The sequence below is a fragment of the Vigna unguiculata genome, chromosome 10, assembly GCF_037176805.1.
Source record: "Vigna unguiculata cultivar grain cowpea cultivar isolate G323 ecotype 2 chromosome 10, ASM3717680v1, whole genome shotgun sequence".
NCBI classification, from domain to species: Eukaryota; Viridiplantae; Streptophyta; class Magnoliopsida; order Fabales; family Fabaceae; genus Vigna; species Vigna unguiculata.
In genome coordinates, this window is record NC_140801.1 from 46,603,171 (window position 1) to 46,620,842 (window position 17,672).

The 17,672-nt window shown below is 31.4% G+C and overlaps 1 protein-coding gene and 1 long non-coding RNA gene across 5 annotated transcripts; both read left to right on the forward strand.

Annotated features, from left to right (window-relative positions):
• The first annotated feature begins 10,511 nt into the window (after positions 1-10,511).
• On the forward strand, positions 10,512-12,696 carry LOC114165810 ((+)-neomenthol dehydrogenase-like). Of its 3 annotated transcripts, none has more exons than XM_085667954.1 (6): positions 10,512-10,608; positions 10,721-10,766; positions 10,881-11,127; positions 11,435-11,509; positions 11,738-11,914; positions 12,151-12,696. In XM_085667954.1, the coding sequence occupies exons 1-6, from the start codon at positions 10,512-10,514 to the stop codon at positions 12,529-12,531; spliced, it is 1,023 nt and encodes a 340-aa protein (XP_085524080.1). In that variant the 3' UTR covers positions 12,532-12,696. The 3 variants fall into 3 exon arrangements, with proteins under 3 accessions (XP_085524080.1, XP_085524081.1, XP_085524079.1); XM_085667955.1 differs by having other exon boundaries at positions 10,523-10,608; positions 10,703-10,766; XM_085667953.1 differs by having other exon boundaries at positions 10,528-10,608; positions 10,715-10,766.
• Positions 12,697-14,229: 1,533 nt separating this feature from the next.
• On the forward strand, positions 14,230-16,737 carry LOC146883360 (uncharacterized). Of its 2 annotated transcripts, none has more exons than XR_014984868.1 (5): positions 14,230-14,592; positions 14,722-14,961; positions 15,094-15,149; positions 15,719-15,771; positions 16,399-16,737. It is a non-coding gene; the product is annotated as an uncharacterized LOC146883360 (long non-coding RNA). The 2 variants fall into 2 exon arrangements; XR_014984869.1 differs by having other exon boundaries at positions 14,738-14,961.
• Positions 16,738-17,672: the final 935 nt, after the last annotated feature.

A 17,672-nucleotide genomic window follows, 5' to 3' on the forward strand; every position in this document is an offset into this window, starting at 1 on the left:
TATATATATATATATATATATATATATATATATATATATATATATATGAATTAATGATTGTCCATTGATTTACTCATATGATTTATTACTTTTTATGGTAAATATTTGTATTAACTAAGTTGATTTGTTTCCTTTATGGATTACATATTGTATCTATAAATAGGACTATTCCTATCAATAATAATATCCAGATGAGAATATCTAGATGAGTTGCTCCCTATTCTCTATTCTCTATTATTTCTTTTCTATTATCTATTATTATCTCTTCTCTATTATTCGTTTTATTTCATAACACGTTATCAGCACAATGCTCCAATTGAGGACTAGTGGAAGTTTTTTCTCTCCAAAGACAGTGTTCTGCGTGTCTCAATTCAGGCTCTTTCTAATCCTTTCTCAATTTATAATTTTACCTTATATTCTTCCTCTTGTGATAAGAATTGTTTGACCTTATCAATTTTCATCTCCATCTTATTATTTATTTTTATTATGACGATGATTATTATTAATATTATTATTTTGATGATGATTACAGTTATTATTATTATTATTTTATGTGTTAGTTCTAAACACGCGAAACGTTGCAAAATTTGGATTTGTGACCCTTGATATTGTAAGGAAGAATTCATTATATTGGATTTTAAATGTTGAAATACATTTAGATGCAATGGATAATTGGATACCATTAAATAAAGAAATAAAGCATCTAAGTAACTAATTTGCTCATGCGACAAAAATATTGTGAAAAAGGATTCACAAATATTATGAATTTATTTCATGCCTATGTACAGCTGGCTGGACAAAGTAATAAAGCTTTTGATGAAAAATCATGAGATCCGTCCAATCTGCTCCATTCCCAGAAGTGAATGCAGCAATAAATATTATGAATTTATTTCATGCTTTTGTATGGTTGAAAGAAACCTGTCCAAATTGGTTCTGCTTCATTCCCAGAAGTGAATGCCGCAACATTTGATTTATATTTTCATGATCGTGATTGTGATATTGATTATGGACATGGTTATAAAAAAAAAAATTCAAAGACACATTTTGTCACCAGAAGTGGCACAATAATGTGAAAAAGGAAAAAGGAAAATGTGAAAATGCTGGCAAAAAGATGAAAGTATATATTATCATTACGGTGGTAAAGGCCATTTGAGTTGTACTTATTGTACACCAAAGCATCTTACAAATAATGAGAAAAACATAGAAATATATTTTGCTTATGAAGATGGTGATTCTGATTATGGCCATATGGATATTACTCATCTTGATATTATTATTTTCTTTGCTAAAGAAAATGTAAGCATTGATCACCTCATTGATTATGAGAGTGTTAAAAAAAATAAATCTCATATTGATATTTACGTTTATATGAAAAACGAATGTTTGCACTAATACCAAAATATATGTGTCTTATTGATAGTGCAACAACTTATACAATTCTCAAGAGTAATAAATTTTTCTCTTGTTTGATAATGCGAGACATCAATGTTAGTATTATTTATAGTACTACAAATATATTTGAAGACTCTAGAAGAGCTATTATACTTCTACCAAGAAGTTGAATCATGGATTTTAATATAACTAATTATTACGTGCACTCTCATAATTACTAAATACACCCTATATTCTTTATAGTATATTTCGGTGTTTCTCCGACAGGGGGTTTCTCCCTGCATCCCAAACCCTTCCTCATGTACCTCCAAAACTTTTCTTATTCCCAGTTTTGTCCACAGTAAAAAATAAAAGAAGAAAGAGAAAAAACAGTAAAAAGAACTGCACCTCGCACTGCACCCCAAAGAATCTGCTTTTATTGCAGCCCTGCATCCAAAAACGAATCTCGTTGACCATGACCTAGTAGCAGTAGGCCATTTAAAATTACAGCCTTCCTCTTCTTTACCTTCACTTGTTGCCTATTTTTTGTGGAGTAGATCTGAGCCGAGCCATAGAGCACCAGCAAGAGTAGGTCCTTCCTTCCAGCCTTCTAGTTCCACATTTACAGCCTTCCAGTTTCACATTTAATCCACAATCTATAATCCACACATCCAGTTAAGTTTTCTCAATCTTTTTATTGATTTTTCGTGAATGATGATGCTGATTCATGAACTTCAATGCTAAATTTTGTTGTATGCCATGTGTGCCATGTATCCATGTTTTAATCACTTTAATCTGCAACCCATGAAGACCCATTTTATTTTTCACTGAAGTTTGCCATAACGGATGTCGACATCCACTTCAGAGAAGTCTACATCAGATGTCGAGATCCGTTTCATTTATTTTTTTGTTTTCTTATGAAACGGATGTCGAAATTCGTTTCAGGATTTTGAGAAACAGATGTCGAGATCCGTTTCCTTTATTTTTTTCGTTTTTTATGAAACGGATGTCGACATCTGTTTCAAGAATTTGTGAAATGGATTTCGACATCTGTTTTCTGTTTTTTTTTGTTTTCTGTCATTGCGAATATCGACATTCGCTCCAAATTCTTGAACGGATGTCAACATTCGTTTTTTTTTTTTTTCAGTTTCAATATTTTTTTTATTTTTTTCCAGTTTTTCACTTCTTGGTGAGGAACAGATTGATAAATGACCTAGGTAATTTTTTTCCCAAAATATATATATATATATATATATAAATATGCATGACGTAGGTAATTTTTTTTCTCTTATCTTAAAAACGAATTGATTTCTGTGTGATTTTCTTAGAAATTGATTTCTGATTTTTGTTTGATGCGAGTATGTAAGGAAAAAGTTAAAAGATGATTAGAATTTAGTCTTGTTTTATGATTTATGTTTGATTGTAATGTTTGAAACTTTGAATTATAGATATGGTTAGGATACGAGGAAATTTATCTAGACGCGGTTCACATGATGCACCCGAGAGTTTTGCACATGGTGTTGCACAGAGGAGACCGACCGCTTTAACTCGTAGAAGGGGTCAGCACGAGGCTGATGTTGTGGAGGATGATGTTATTGAGCATGAGGCCTCCAATGTTGCTCAGGACGAGGAGCAGAGGATTGGTAACGATGGTGCAACATTTCCAAGTGGTCTCTCTGATACATCTTTATTGACTCGGTACCAGGATCATGTTACACGGATCATATGGGATGGTCAGGTTAGTAAGAAGTTTTTATAAATGTTTTATTTTATTGTTGTTATGTATTTTTATTGTTTTATGTTTCTTTTTTCTTAGGATCGAGTTGTGAAAGTAGTATCCCATATTAAAAAAGTGAAAAAATTAGGACCTCATCACCCTTCTATTCTCCCTTTTGTGGTAGCTTCTAGATTATTGCCTTTGTTCGATATTTATATGAATATCCCAATGTTGGGTTAATATTGGGTTTCATGGAGAGATGACATCCTGAGACTAATACTTTTCATCTACCAATTGGTGAGATGACCTTCTCTTTAGATGATGTCTAGTCGCTCCTTCATCTTCCCATCACTGAAGAGTTTTGCTCCACTAGAAATCTTGAATATGAAGATTCAATTGAGATTTTGATGACACTTCTTGCTGTTGATCGGGCCATGGCTTCCAATGATAGTACAACATTTTCCCATGCATCTTCACAGTCCATAACATTCTATCATGCTTGTAGTACAACATCTCATGCATTAACATAATTCACTAACATTTTACACTTTGCCTGCATATTTTTTTGAATATGGAAATGACATAGAAGATGACAACACTCAGGGAACACAATGTCAACAACATTCATTAGAGTCAAATTCCTGTCAGTTACAATGACTTGTGGACCACCCTTAGACGTCATAAATAGACCACTTAGTCTTTCAAGAGCCCAAGTGAAATTATTTTGCTTTTCACTGGATAAAGATGCAAACGCGGCTGAGAAAGTTAATCTTGTTGAGTTCACACCAACAATCTCAAGCAATGGCAACAGATATTTGTTGGTTTTGTAAGTACTATCCATTAAGAACACAATATTGAATGAATTTAACAACTTCACAACATCAGGATGGGTCCAGAACAGATTGCTAACCACATCGGATTCATCAACATATCTACTAAAATGGATATAGTGATCATGTTCCAACATCACCATTGACTGTTGTAACTCGGTTCTTGAACCTCTTACTGATCGTTTGTACCTATATCTTGCATTGTATACTTACTTCAAAAAGTTGTCACATTACACTGAAATTTACTTTTGTGATTGTTGCAGATCTCGACATTCGTTTCACAAATTTAGCAGGAAACTCAAATTATGTTGTGACTCATTTGACAATATAATTTTAAGAGTAATGTAATTCTGAAAAAAGTAAATTTTTATGTTTATAAAAATAAAAATGAAAAGTAGTAAAAATATCAAATGAATGTAATAGTTTGTTAAATGTCAAATTAAAACAATGCTTGTTATTGATATGAAAATACTGGTCCATATTATGTCACACAAAAGAAAATAAATATTACCCTATAAAAAAAATTCAATTTATAAATAAAGTGGGATACCTTTTATTTATTTCAAACCAATACAAACTACCGTTATTTTTTTAATCTATTTTTAATTATATTTTTAATTAATTTTAATTTTAACATTTTTTATGTGAGATATAATAAAATTTTGATTTAAATCAAACAGAATCGCTTTTAAATCAAAGAAAATAATCAGTTCTACATGTTTTTTTCTTTTCAAATTAATAATATTTGCCATTTCATATTATATTGCAAATATAAAAGTAAATAATATTTTAAATTTTATATAACTAATTAAAGTTAATAGTGTTTTAAAACAAAATTAAACATTGAGATCTAATTTCCACACTTTCCTTTGTCCAATTACACTCCTAAATCCAAAATCATTTTTTAAAAACAAATTTTTATGAAGAGATTCACCTAAATTTCTCTTAAATGATAGAAATTATATCAATCATGTTGCTTTATCATACCTCTCATCGTATTACCCTACACACAAGTAGGGGTAGGCATGGATTGGATTTTTAATGATCCAATCCACATCCATTTTAGATCCAAATAATTGGATTAAATTTTTGATCCAAATCCATATTTTTAGCAAAAGTAGTTTGGATTTTTTTAAAATTCAGATCCAAATATTTGGATCAAGATTTAAATCCAATCCAAATATTTGGATCAAATTCAAAATCCAGAATCCATTTTTTATAAAAAAAATTTAAATTGAATTTTGGTATAAATACATATTTGGTACCCCAACTTCTTCGGAAAGTTCAATTTGGTACCTGAATTTTAAGAATGTTCAATTTGGTACCCAAACTTTTTAAACGGGTTTATTTTGGTACCTTCCGTTAAATACTACATAACGTCGTTTGGCTTCTGTTGAGGTGGCAGTGTGCTGGGAATACGTAGCAGAAACAATGGTTCAGATCAAATGAGTTGTAATCCCCCTTTATTTGTAAATTTTAAGTGCCCTATTTTGTGGAGAGTGCCCTAATAGGTGGTTTTCTCTTCTTCTGATTTTTCTAGACATTGAAGAAATGTCAATGGCTCAATCATCTTCCTCTTGCTCTCACAATTCATGGTTGATGCGAAATCAAAGCTTGTCCTGTAATAGTGGTGGCTGTAGAAAACAAAAAAAAAAAATCAGCATACATTCATCAACTCAAATATAAAAAGCAAGAAAGAAAACTCACCTTCACAACCAAAGATTCTTCTTCCACTGCCAAAGCTTCGTCTTCCATCGCTCAAGCTTCTTCTTCCCAACTTTGCCCTCTCCAACGAACGGAAGGAAATCTCTGTCCTTCTTCTCCGATCATCGAACACAAATCAACCACAAAACCTAATTCCCAAATTTTGCTTTTGCCCTACTTTTTCGTTCTGCAAATTTTTCGATTTCACATCCCTAATTTTGCCCCAAATCGACAACAATGGTTTTCTAAAATTTTTTACTTCACAAATTATTTACTTCGAATTTTTTTAGCACAAAAACCACGTGTCTAACCATTGTTTTTGCCACGTATGCCTTGCACAGTGCCACCTCAATAGAAGCCAAACGGTGTTATGTAGTGTTTAACGGAAGGTACCAAAATAAACCCGTTTAAAAAGTTTGGGTACCAAATTGAACATTCCTAAAGTTCGGGTACCAAATTGAACTTTCCGAAAAAGTTGGGGTACCAAATTTGTATTTATACCTTGAATTTTTTAAAACTTGTGTCATTAAGGCCCGGATAACCAGGATGGGCCTGATGACCCGAACGAGCCCGACGACCCGAACGGACCCGACGACCTGGACGACACAGACGGGTCCGACAACCTGAACGGGCTCAACGACCTGGACGGGCCGGACAACCCGGACGATCCCGAGAACACGAATAGGCTTGACGATGCGAACGGGCTGGACGACCCGAATGGGTCGGACGACCCGGATGGGCCAGACGACCCGAACGGACCCGTCCAAACAGTCAAGCCCAATCGGGTAGTCGGGCACGTTTGAGTCATGCGCCCGTCTGAGTCGTCAGGTACGTCAAGATCATCAAGCATGTCCGGGTCGTCGGGCCCATCTGGGTCGTCGGGCATGTTTGGGTCGTCCGGCCCGTCTGGGTGGTAGGGCCTGTCTGGGACGTCGAGTCCGTCTGGGTCGTAGGGCCCGTCCAGGTCGACGCGCCAATTCGTGTCGTCGTGCCATCCATGTCGTAAGACCCGTGTAGGTCATCAAGCTCGTCCAGGTCGTCAGGCCCGTCTGGGTCGTCCGAGTCGTCAGGTCCGTTTGGATCGTCCAACCCATCCGGGTCGTCCGGCCCATTCGTGTCATCGTGCCCATCCGGGTTGTAAGGCCATGTAGGTCGTCAGACCCGTCCGGGTCGTCGGGCCTGTCTGGGTCGTCGGGTCCGTCCGTGTCGTTAGGCCCGTCAAGGTTGTCTACCCCATTCGGGTCTGTCGGCCTGTTCGGGTCATTGGGCCCATCTGGGTCGTCGGGCTCGTCCGAGTCTTTGGGCCTTTCTGACCCGTTTGGGTCTTTGGGCTGCCTGACCTATTTTCGTCATTGGTCCTGCCTGGTCCGTTCGGGTCTTCGGGTCCGCCTTACCCGTTCGATTCTTCGAGCATGCCTGACTCGTTCGGGTCTTTGGGCCTCCCTGACCCGTTTGGTTCTTCGAGCCCGCTTGACCCATTCGGGTCATCAGGCCCGCTTGGCCCATTCGGTTCTTCGAGCCCGCTTAGGCCGTTCAGATCTTTGAACCTGCTTGGCCCGTTCGGGTCTTCGGGCCCGTTTGGCCCGTTCGGGTCTTCAGACTCACTCGAATTTTTCGGATCGTTTGGCCCGATCGACTCGTTCGGTTTGTCGGGCCCGCCTAGCTTATTCATATCTTTAGGCGCACCCAACCTCTTATGGTCATCGGGCTTGCCCGATCTGTATAGGTTGTCAAGCAAGGCCCGTCCAAGTATGACTTTAGCATAGTCCATCTCAACCTTTAGTCTAACCCAACTAAAAATTTAAATCAAAAATTTGGATTGGATTGTTTGGATTATCCATATTTAAAAATCTTGATTTATAAAATGGATATCCAATCCATAAAATATATAAAATGTAGATTAGATTGAAATCCATATCCATTAAATGGATTTTAAATGGATTGGATTTTTAATAAAATGGATTATAAATGGATTAGATTGGAGCAAAAGTGGATTGGATCAAGAAAATTAGATTTTTTGCCCACCCCTACACACAAGTTGTCACAACTTCTCAATCTATTCATTTTTTATTTGTAGAAGATTTTGCTGACTACTTTTTAGGGCATTTTTGTATTTTGGGATTCATTTAAATTAGAATTTGTAAAAATGGGTCTGTTAATTTTTTTTTCGCAAAATTAGGTTAAGTTGTCAGGGTGGAGGACCAGATTAAAGGTGAAGTCGTCCTCCACAATATCAGTTTCTTTTATTTTTTTTTAAAAAACAAAACCATACTCTGAGAGACCGATTTCCGTTTCAGTCAAAAGTGAAGTCGTCTTTATACATGACGACTTCACTTTTAATTTTTTTTATATAAATTCTTTTTAACGTTGCAGAGAGTGGCGGTGAGAATGGAAATTGCAGAGAGTGGCGGTAAGAATGGAAACTGTAGTTTGAGGCTCATTTAGTGGACGCGTAGATGCCATGTTTTGGTTTCTTTTCTTTCCTTTCTCGTCGAGACTCTTTAGCTGCACATCTAAATTCACCAATTCATTGTTTATTTATTTTAGAAACAGTGCCCTTATTTTCTTGCACTCTTAGTTAACTTTTACGAAGTAATCTCAAGTTTACCACTTTCCATTATAAAAATCTTAAATGATAATCAATTTTAATGATAAAAAATATAAAAAATTAAAAATAAAAGTAAAGCCGTCATTTATAAAGACGACTTCACTATTTACGTGAAACAAAAATCGGTCCCCTAAAGTACGGTTTTACTTTAAAAAAAAAAGAAAGAAACTGGCAGGGTGGATGACGACTTCACCTCTAATGTCGTCCTCCACCCTGACGACTTAACCTAATTTTACAAAAAAAAAAAATTAACAGTCCCATTTTTACAAATTCCAGTTTAAATGAACCCCAAAATACAAAAATACCACTTTTTAGATTGACTTAAATATACATTTGGTCTCTATTTTTTGATGTTTTTATTTAATTTGGTCTCTATTTTCGTTTTGTTTTCAATTAGGTTTTCATTTTCGTCAAATTTTGGTCAATTTGGTCATTTTTACTAACGGTGTTTAAATAGTTAATGTTTTTTAACATTACATGTCACGTGTCAGCTCCTATTTTTTTTTTTTTTTAATTTTTTTAATTTAAAAAAAATTGTCCAGTGTTAAGTCACAATTGTACCATGTACCAATGCTAGTGCCATGTGTCAGTTTATGGTTATATTATTTTATTTTGTTCAATTTAGTCTTGATATTCGTTATTTTTGTTCAATTTAATTTCTATATTCGTTATTTTTGTTTAATTTAGTCCCAAATTTTGTTAAAATGGAACAATTTAATTTTTGAAATTGACATTATTATTAGTTATTTTGAAATTTAATTATAAATTATAATATTTAATTATAAATTGGATATAATTCTTAGATTCAATTGTTAAATAAAATATAATTATTTAAATATTATTAAAATATAATTATTAAAATTTTAAAAATATATATTAACATTTGTAAAATTGAAATTGAAATTGAAATTTAAAATATTTAATATTTTTATTGCATTTTAAATATTAAAATCTAAAATATTTTATATTTAAATGTTAATTTTATAAATATTAGTTTACTTTTCTAAAATATTTTGAATATTTTGAATATTTTTAAATATCAATTTTAAAAGTATTTTAGAATATAAATATTAAAAAACATTTAATAATTATATTCTTATAATATTTTAAATAATTATATTCTATTTAGCTATTAAATATAAGAATTTTATTGAATTTATAATTAAATTTAATAATTTATAATTGAATTTAAAAAATTATAAATTCAAATGTCAATTTTAGAAAACATATTAATATAATTTGTATAAAAGATATTAAATTTAGTGTCAATTTGAAAAGGACAAATTGATTTATTTTAACAAAAATTGGGACTAAATTGAACAAAAATAATGAATATAGAGACTAAATTGAAAAAAAATAATACTACCACAAATTGACACGTGATACTAGTATTGACATGTGAGAATATTGTGACTTGACATGTGGAAATTTTTTTTGAAATTAAAAAATATAACAAAATTAAAAAAAATTAGAAAAGAAATAAAAGTAAAATAAACAAAATCAAGAACTAACACGTGGCTAGTACTGTTAAAAAACATTAACTATTTAAATACTATTAGTGAAAAGGACTAAATTAACCAAAATTTGACAAAAATAAGAACTTAATTAAATATAAAAAATTTGAAACTAAATTAAATAAAAAAAATAGAGATGAAATATATATTTAAATCTTTTAAATTTATTATGTAAATTACGATGAGTACAACAAAATTTATATTTTTTTAAATTCTTTAGAAAAAAGCATTGTTTTTTATGCTTTAATATCGGCTCAAATATAATTTATTGTTCGAAAACTGAGCCACTTATGTAAGGATAAAAGTAACTGAACGTGGTCCACCAACTACACCAAAGTTTTAATTGTGATGTATGCATATGCACAAAAGATAAGATTTTGTCAGATGAACAAAGATATTTTGATATATATTCTTTTATTTATTTCTAATTTTTCACTTTAGTTATTCTTGAAAAATATAATTTTGAATAAAAGAAATTTCGATTTCAATGTATCGTATCTAATCCTAATCCAATTGGATCTAATAGATTAAATTGTATCGAATGAAATTGAACTTAACTCAACAAAATATATTTTAAGTGGACAGTGACTTTGTCCCAACCTATGCACTATAAATTTATCAGTAATTACTTTTTACTTTGAAAATATTACAATTATTAAATATTTCTTTTAATGTATATATATTTTTCTATAAAGATTCACGACTTTCTTGATATTCTCGAAAGAAAAATATTTTCTTGCAAATAGTAAATATTTTATGCTTTTTCTATGAACTTTATTTTCAAAGTTCCTGTTATGGAAAGAAAGACATACACGACAAGCAAAGTAGAAGATTGTAGTGACAGGCATGCCGGCTTGAGCATTGGTATTCTTACTAACTTATACGAATCATAGTCTGTCGCATTCATATTTAGAGTTCTAAGATATTCATACAAATCACAACTTGCTAACCATAACAGGTTTGTGATAAGGTGCAGATCAGAGTTCAGAGTTGAAACTGAAGATGGGGGAAGCTACACAGAGGTAATTGCTTCCTTTTTTTTTTTTTCACAAGTTCCAAATACCAATTATATTGCTGCACTCAAATTTTACATTTTTGTGAATTCCTTTCAACTTTTGTGGGTTTTGGTTGATCAGGTATGCAGTTGTGACAGGAGCAAACAAAGGGATTGGATTAGAGATAGTGAGGCAGTTAGCTTCAGAAGGAATAAAGGTGGTGCTCACTGCAAGGAATGAAGAGAGGGGTCTTCAAGCATTGCAAAAACTCAATGCCTCAGGTCTCTCTCATCTTGTGCTGTTTCATCAGTTAGATGTGGCTGATGCTGCAAGTGTAGCTTCTCTCGCACATTTTATCAAATCCAAGTTTGGTAAACTTGATATTCTGGTAAAGTCAGACTTTGATTCTTCTCTCTTTCTTTTGTTCAAAGTTAAAGTTTGTCACAGAAATCCTCCATGCTTAAGCTTCAGTTAAAAGTGAAAGCTTGTTGGTTTGGTGTGCTCATCCTGCTAGCTACTTGTATTTTTGTTAATATTTGGTATTAAGTAAGCTTCAGTTGCCATTCAATCAATTTGACAGATTCCTTTTACTTCTTAGGATAATTTTTTTTTTAATGGTTTGAAGGGAATCAGTTTTTTACATCTAGTAAGTTTTTGTGTTAGCATGTTTCAGTATAACATGTTGTTCCGTGCAGGTTAACAATGCAGGAATTCTTGGAGTTGTAATTGAAGACAGTGATTTAATCAGTACAGTAATATTGAATCGTGGGGTAAGAAAATTCTCATTTCATGAACTTGTATTTGTTGTTAAGCCCAACACAAAGGAATTATGAATGCATTTTCACAATAGTTCAGGTATTTGGGATTGGCTCTTCTTTTGCCATGTTAATGAGTGGTTTATTTTAGATTTATTACTCAATACATCTTTTGAATGTATGAACGACTTGAGCATTATGTGTTATTAGAAGACTTGCAAACTGAAATGTCATTGTTTTCAGGTGGTACCAGATGAGGAAGGAAGAAAGGCATTGACTCAAACATATGAGTTAGCAGAAGAATGCTTGCAAATAAATTACTATGGCACTAAAATAACTATAGAGTCCCTCATGCCCCTCCTCCAATTATCTGATTCGCCAAGAATTGTGAATGTATCATCCGCTCTGGGCCAGTTAGAGGTAAACAACAACTTCTTGTGCCAATAAATTCTTTTCCTATTTCTTCTGGATAAACTCCAATTGATTGTGTCAATAACTTCATCTCTTCTGAATAGTTAATGAATAACCAATACATATGTTATGCAATGTAACATTGAGTTTATTCAAAACTTTCCTGTAACATATATTAGTTCATTATTGCATCTCGGTTCCTTTAATTTTCTTAAGGTCTTGTTCCTTAATCATGTAAAATTCAGAGTTTCCCTAAGGAATCATGGGCAAGAGGAGTCTTCAGTGATGCTGATAACCTCACAGAAGAGAAAATAGATGAAATAGTGAAGAAGTTTCTAAGTGATTTCAAAGAAGGTTCATTAGAGAGTAAAGGGTGGCCAAGGTATCTAGGAGCCTATATTGTGTCAAAAGCTGCTATGAATGGATACACAAGAATCCTTGCAAAGAAAAACCCATCATTGTGCATAAACAGTGTTTGTCCTAGTTATGTGAAGACAGATATAACATCAAACACTGGTTTTCTAACAGTGGAAGAAGGTGCTGCTAGTCCTGTCAAGCTTGCACTACTTCCCAATGGCTCGCCATCTGGTCTCTTCTATTACAGAGCTGATGTGGCTTCCTTTTGATTTCCAGAGATGTAATTTTCTGGTTTGAGGACAAAACCAGTGCTTTTGCTTCTCAATTGTTGAACCTGTTTTAAGCATATTATATGATGTTGAATTAAACTTGTTTTGTTTGTATCTTAACAAAGTCTAAACTGTGTATGCAATAAAATTAATATTTAAGTACTACAGGCATTAAGTATATTATCATTGGCTACAATAATCTTATACATAGATATAACAAAAAAAAAAGTGAACAGTTAAGTGGTTCCTTAGACTAAATAAATGAACTTTTTTATGAAAAATGATATTTTGATATCCAAAAGTTTTTTACACTTATTTAATATTATTCTTTAACCTCTCTCTTCCTTTTCAAATACTTCATCTATGCCAATTTTACCTCTGAAAATAGGTTGTCGAATTACTCACCTAAGTGTCAACAAATCATTTTCTTTTCTTTTTCATCTATCTTATCGTTTTAATATTGAGAAAATTAGTAAATTTAAAGCTTCCGATGTCGTTATCTACACTTTAAAATGAAACTGTTGCGAAATTATTATTATTAAGCTTAAATAGTAATATGATCTTACTTTTGGTTTAATTTTTTTAATTTGGTTATATTCTAGGATTTTTATTCAATTTGGTTCTAAATTTCGAGAATGTTTTTCAATTAAGTTCTTTCATTTAACACCGTTAAAATTAATAACAGAATAGTATATACGTGTCAATCTTGTAGTGACGTAGATCACTGTACAATTATGTGACTGTGAATGTACTCTGACATGGATTGTGGTTTAATTGAAAGGGAGATTTAGGTTTTTGAATTGTAGTCGTTCCCATGTCGTGGAGCAAAGGTCTTCTTCACTTTGTACAATATGCTTGCCATCCATTCTTCACTTTGTACAATATGCTTGCCATCCATTTTGAGCTTGAAAGTCATGTCTCGTGGGTCATCCTCGTCTTCTTGCAATAGTTGGGGCAACATGGTGGTAGTTCTAGGATTTTATGCAAACCATCCATTTGTGATTGTGGAGGGCTTGCAGTTGTGCGTATAACAAGAACTACAAAGAACTTGGGTAAACAATTTTGGGATTGTATGAACTTCAAGGTTTGTTTCATTCCTTTAATATGAGGTTTAAATTGAAGGTGTTTATGTTATTTAAATAAAAGGTTTGTTGTTTTTTTAATAACAGAGAAGAGGTGAAGATGTGTGGGGTGTAATTTTTTCAAATGGTGCTTTAAAGATGGTGTTGATGAAAGAGATGTCGTTATCCGTTAGACAAAGGAAGATGATCTCTGCTCTGGAGAAATCAGTGAGGATTTGGAAGAAAAGGTTTCAATTATCAATAGTTGACATAGTGTTTGTGTAGTGTCTATGATGTGTTTTAATTTCCATGGAATGTTTCGGTAGAAGTGTGAATGTAATTCCCACTTCCAGTGTTGTAATCTTATCTACTTAAAAACTAAGAAAACAAACTACTAGGGATATTACCGTAACACTCCTATCTAATTATCTGACATGTGTCCAATAAATAGGTTTTTTCGTCATTTTGGTACCCTGTTGGAATGGTTTAAGCAGCTGAAAATGTTATTACTGTTTTGTCCCTGTTTTCTGCGTCGTAGTGAATTTGTGTTTGGGTATTTGGTAATTTCGCCCACTTTTAAATGCATCTGAATTCGCTCAGTCGTGATGATGGACATGTCTGCATTTATGAGCTTTGATGACATAATTCAAATTCAAATATCAGATTCCAAAATTCCCATTTACACTCCCTCTGATTTTTCCCCCTAAAACGAAAACCCTAAATACATTCAGACCACCCAAACACCACTTGCGATCTGCACCATTTGCAGCACTCATTCTCGATTTATGAATTCTTCTCCTTCCTTTACCAGGTTTATGGTTACTTTCGGACCTTCCAAACCTTTCACCTTTATTTTTGGTTCGTGGCTCCCTTCCACACCTTTCTTTCTTCCAACTCTTCCTCTGCAATCCCTTCCAAACCTTTCAGATCTCCTTTTTCTTATTATCTTCTTTGTCCGCAAGTCAAAAGGCTTGCTCATCTTTTTTTTTTCAGTTAAAAGGTATGATATATAGGTTTGGTTTCCAACTTTTACTTTTTCCTTTTTTTGATTGATATATTGGTCTAATAACATTGTTATTTATTAGTTGTTTAATCTTTTGTTTCTTAAACTTAATATATTCGTTAATAGGTTCTTCGATGTTTAGGATTTTTTCATTTGACGAACACAAAGCAACAAAATAGTTCTTGGATGAAAAGGTAACATTTTTGTTTATATTTTGTTTATTAAATTTATTTTATATATCAATTTGTTGTTTTTCAATTTTTTTGAGATTACTTGCATTTTTTGAGGATTGATTACTTGCAAAGGCTGAAAAGTGGGAAGTTGGATTTGGGTGTTAGGAGGGACATACTTGATTGGATTTGGAAGGTAATAGCTTTGTAGATCTCTGATTTTTTATGTTTCAAAGTTCCCATTTTCATTCCATGCGAATTACAAATAAATGATTTTTAATTATTTTTTTTAATTGTTTGTTGATTTGTGTGGATTCATATATTTCAGAAGCATACTATTTGTTATTGGATGTTAGGAGGGACATACTTGATTGGATTTGGAAGGTAATAGCTTTGTTGATTTCTGAATTTTTATGTTTCAAGTTTCCATTTTCATTCCATGCAAACTAGAAATAAATGATTTTTAATTAATTTTTTAATTGTTTGTTGATTTGTGTGGATTCATAAATTTCAGGAACATACTATTTGTTTTGTTATTAGATGATCGATTTTGTGTTTCTGCTTTTTTGTTCTATTGGTTATGTTGGAGTCCATGGTGGGTTTCTTAAGTTCTCCCAATATTTTTAATATTTCATAAACAATAATGGATCCAAAGGAAGGAAATGTGGGAATGATTGCATAAGGTTTTCCATTTTTCAATGTAATAGTTTATGTTCTATGTTATAGTTGGTTCTGTTATGGAATTTTGATTGTTCTGTGTCATAATATTGTGTTTGCGGGTTTGGTTGTACTTTGGGTAGCATGTAAGTTGTTGAGATGCTTGTGTGTATGTTGAACACCGAGTAAATGTTAGTATATTTTTTTAATGCTTTAGTATAGTTGTATTGTTTATTAGTATGTTTTGGCTATTAACTTTTGTTTTTAACTCTTATAATTTTAATTCCATATTGCAGTCAACAAGCCAGTTATCTTACAACTTTAGTTCCATATTGCATTCAATAAGCAGGTAACATGTTCTTTTTCTTTTATTTTCTTGACATTGATATGATTTAGTTGTTCAACTGTATTAATAATTAATATAAATTGTGGATTTGATTAGATAATTATGATTTGATAGAATTTATTATTGAATGAATGTCATTACAATATATTATGGAGTTCTTTATGAAAATATGGTGGTATGACATTATATAGTAACTTTTGGTAGTTGTTTTTGAAAAAAAAAATGTTAAGTCATTGGAAAGTTATATTAGTTTTGAATATTGTAAGCTTGAGCTCCATATTCTAGTGGATAAGTAGGTTATAAGTTCTTTTATTGTGTTATTGTATTGTGTATTGTGTTTGAATTTGTTTATATGCATGGTCTTTCATGGTTTTAAGTTCATTATATATTGTGTTTGAATTTGTTTTTATGCATAGTCTTTTATGGTTTTAAGTTTGTATTATACTTATAAGAAAAAAAAGTAATATGCATATATTTTGTTTTGTAGTACAATATTGTGATTGATTGTTTTTATAATTTCAGACTATAAAAAACTTAGACAACATTTGAGTCCTCATTGATCATTTGAAAATTGAGATTTAATATGTATAGCAGAATGTGAAATTTGTAATTAAGTATAATGTTGTGAAGGTTGCAGTAGAGGAGATCAAGAAGTTTGAGGTTTTCACAAAGATTGTTGAAGATTTAAGAGGACAGAAAATCATAAAGCTTCCCCATACTTAAAGATATTATTCTTTCTTCTCAAAGAGTAATTATTGTTTTAGGACAATTCATTTGTTCTGTTTCTGTTTCTGGTGGAATTTTATGATTTTCAGTTATAATTTATTCATGAAAAGTTGTATTTATGTTGTAAATAAATATTGGTAAAGTGTATTAATTTGGTTTGTGTAGGAAGCTAAAACTTATTATGTTCAGACAAAATTACACCACTGAAATGTATTTATTATTATTATTATTTTGTGAGATGAATACATTTGTGTTTAGCACATTGTGTGATCCAGGTTTTATTTTAAGTCCCAATATTTGTGTTTTACTACATAATTGGTAAAAGAAAATAAATATATTAGGTTAACAATGTCAAATGTTTAGTACTTAATTTTTTATTTTCACACACTAAAGATGATAATAATATGTATTTCTTACGAGTTTTTTTAGAAAAAAAAAAGATAACATATTGAATTAGGATGATTCAAAGTATATCTAAAATTTAAAAGTTTTAATTGTTGAATCCAATGTTATAAAAATACAATTTTGAATGTATTAATTAAAGAAATGTATATTATTTACGACAACATTATATTGGTTAATAACATATAATAAGAATTTCGAAAGAGTTAACATTTTTGCATTGTTTTAAAATATTATAAATGTGTTAGTCTTTAGTTAAAATATCAATATATTTAGATTTTTTACAAGATATAAGTAAATTAATACATTTTTTTATGTAGTTTTCTTCTATTCTAGAATAGATGTTTTTCCAAATGGATTATGTGATGTTGTATGTATAATAATCTATTTTCATTAAGTGACCAATTAATTTCATTCGTTGTTTTCAATGTTCTAATTATGAATGAATTTTTTTTTATTCCATACAATTTGAAATCTGTTAAATTTATACATTTGTAATTAATAATTATATGATTAGTTTCTAAAGATTTATTCTCAATTAATTGATTTCATTAATTGTTTCAAATTTCTTTAATTATAAATGAAGTTTTAATTGGCAATTGCTATCATAATTATTAGTATTTTTGTTATTATTATTTGAATTAATAAATAAAATATTTATTATTATTATTGTTATTATTATTATTATTATTTTGTATATATTTCTAATGAATACATTTCATTTTAGAAATGACCGTGCATATGCATTTTTAATATACATTACTTTTGTTTATCAT

What these genes read in the sequence shown, in the direction of transcription:
- LOC114165810 (XM_085667954.1), top strand. Translation starts at nt 10,512, where the DNA reads ATGAACTTTATTTTCAAAGTTCCTGTTATGGAAAGAAAGACATACACG. An exon ending in GCATGCCGGCTTGAGCATTG is followed by an intron (nt 10,609 to 10,720) that starts GTATTCTTACTA and finishes GATAAGGTGCAG; the next exon opens with ATCAGAGTTCAGAGTTGAAA. An exon ending in CCGCTCTGGGCCAGTTAGAG is followed by an intron (nt 11,915 to 12,150) that starts GTAAACAACAAC and finishes TGTAAAATTCAG; the next exon opens with AGTTTCCCTAAGGAATCATG.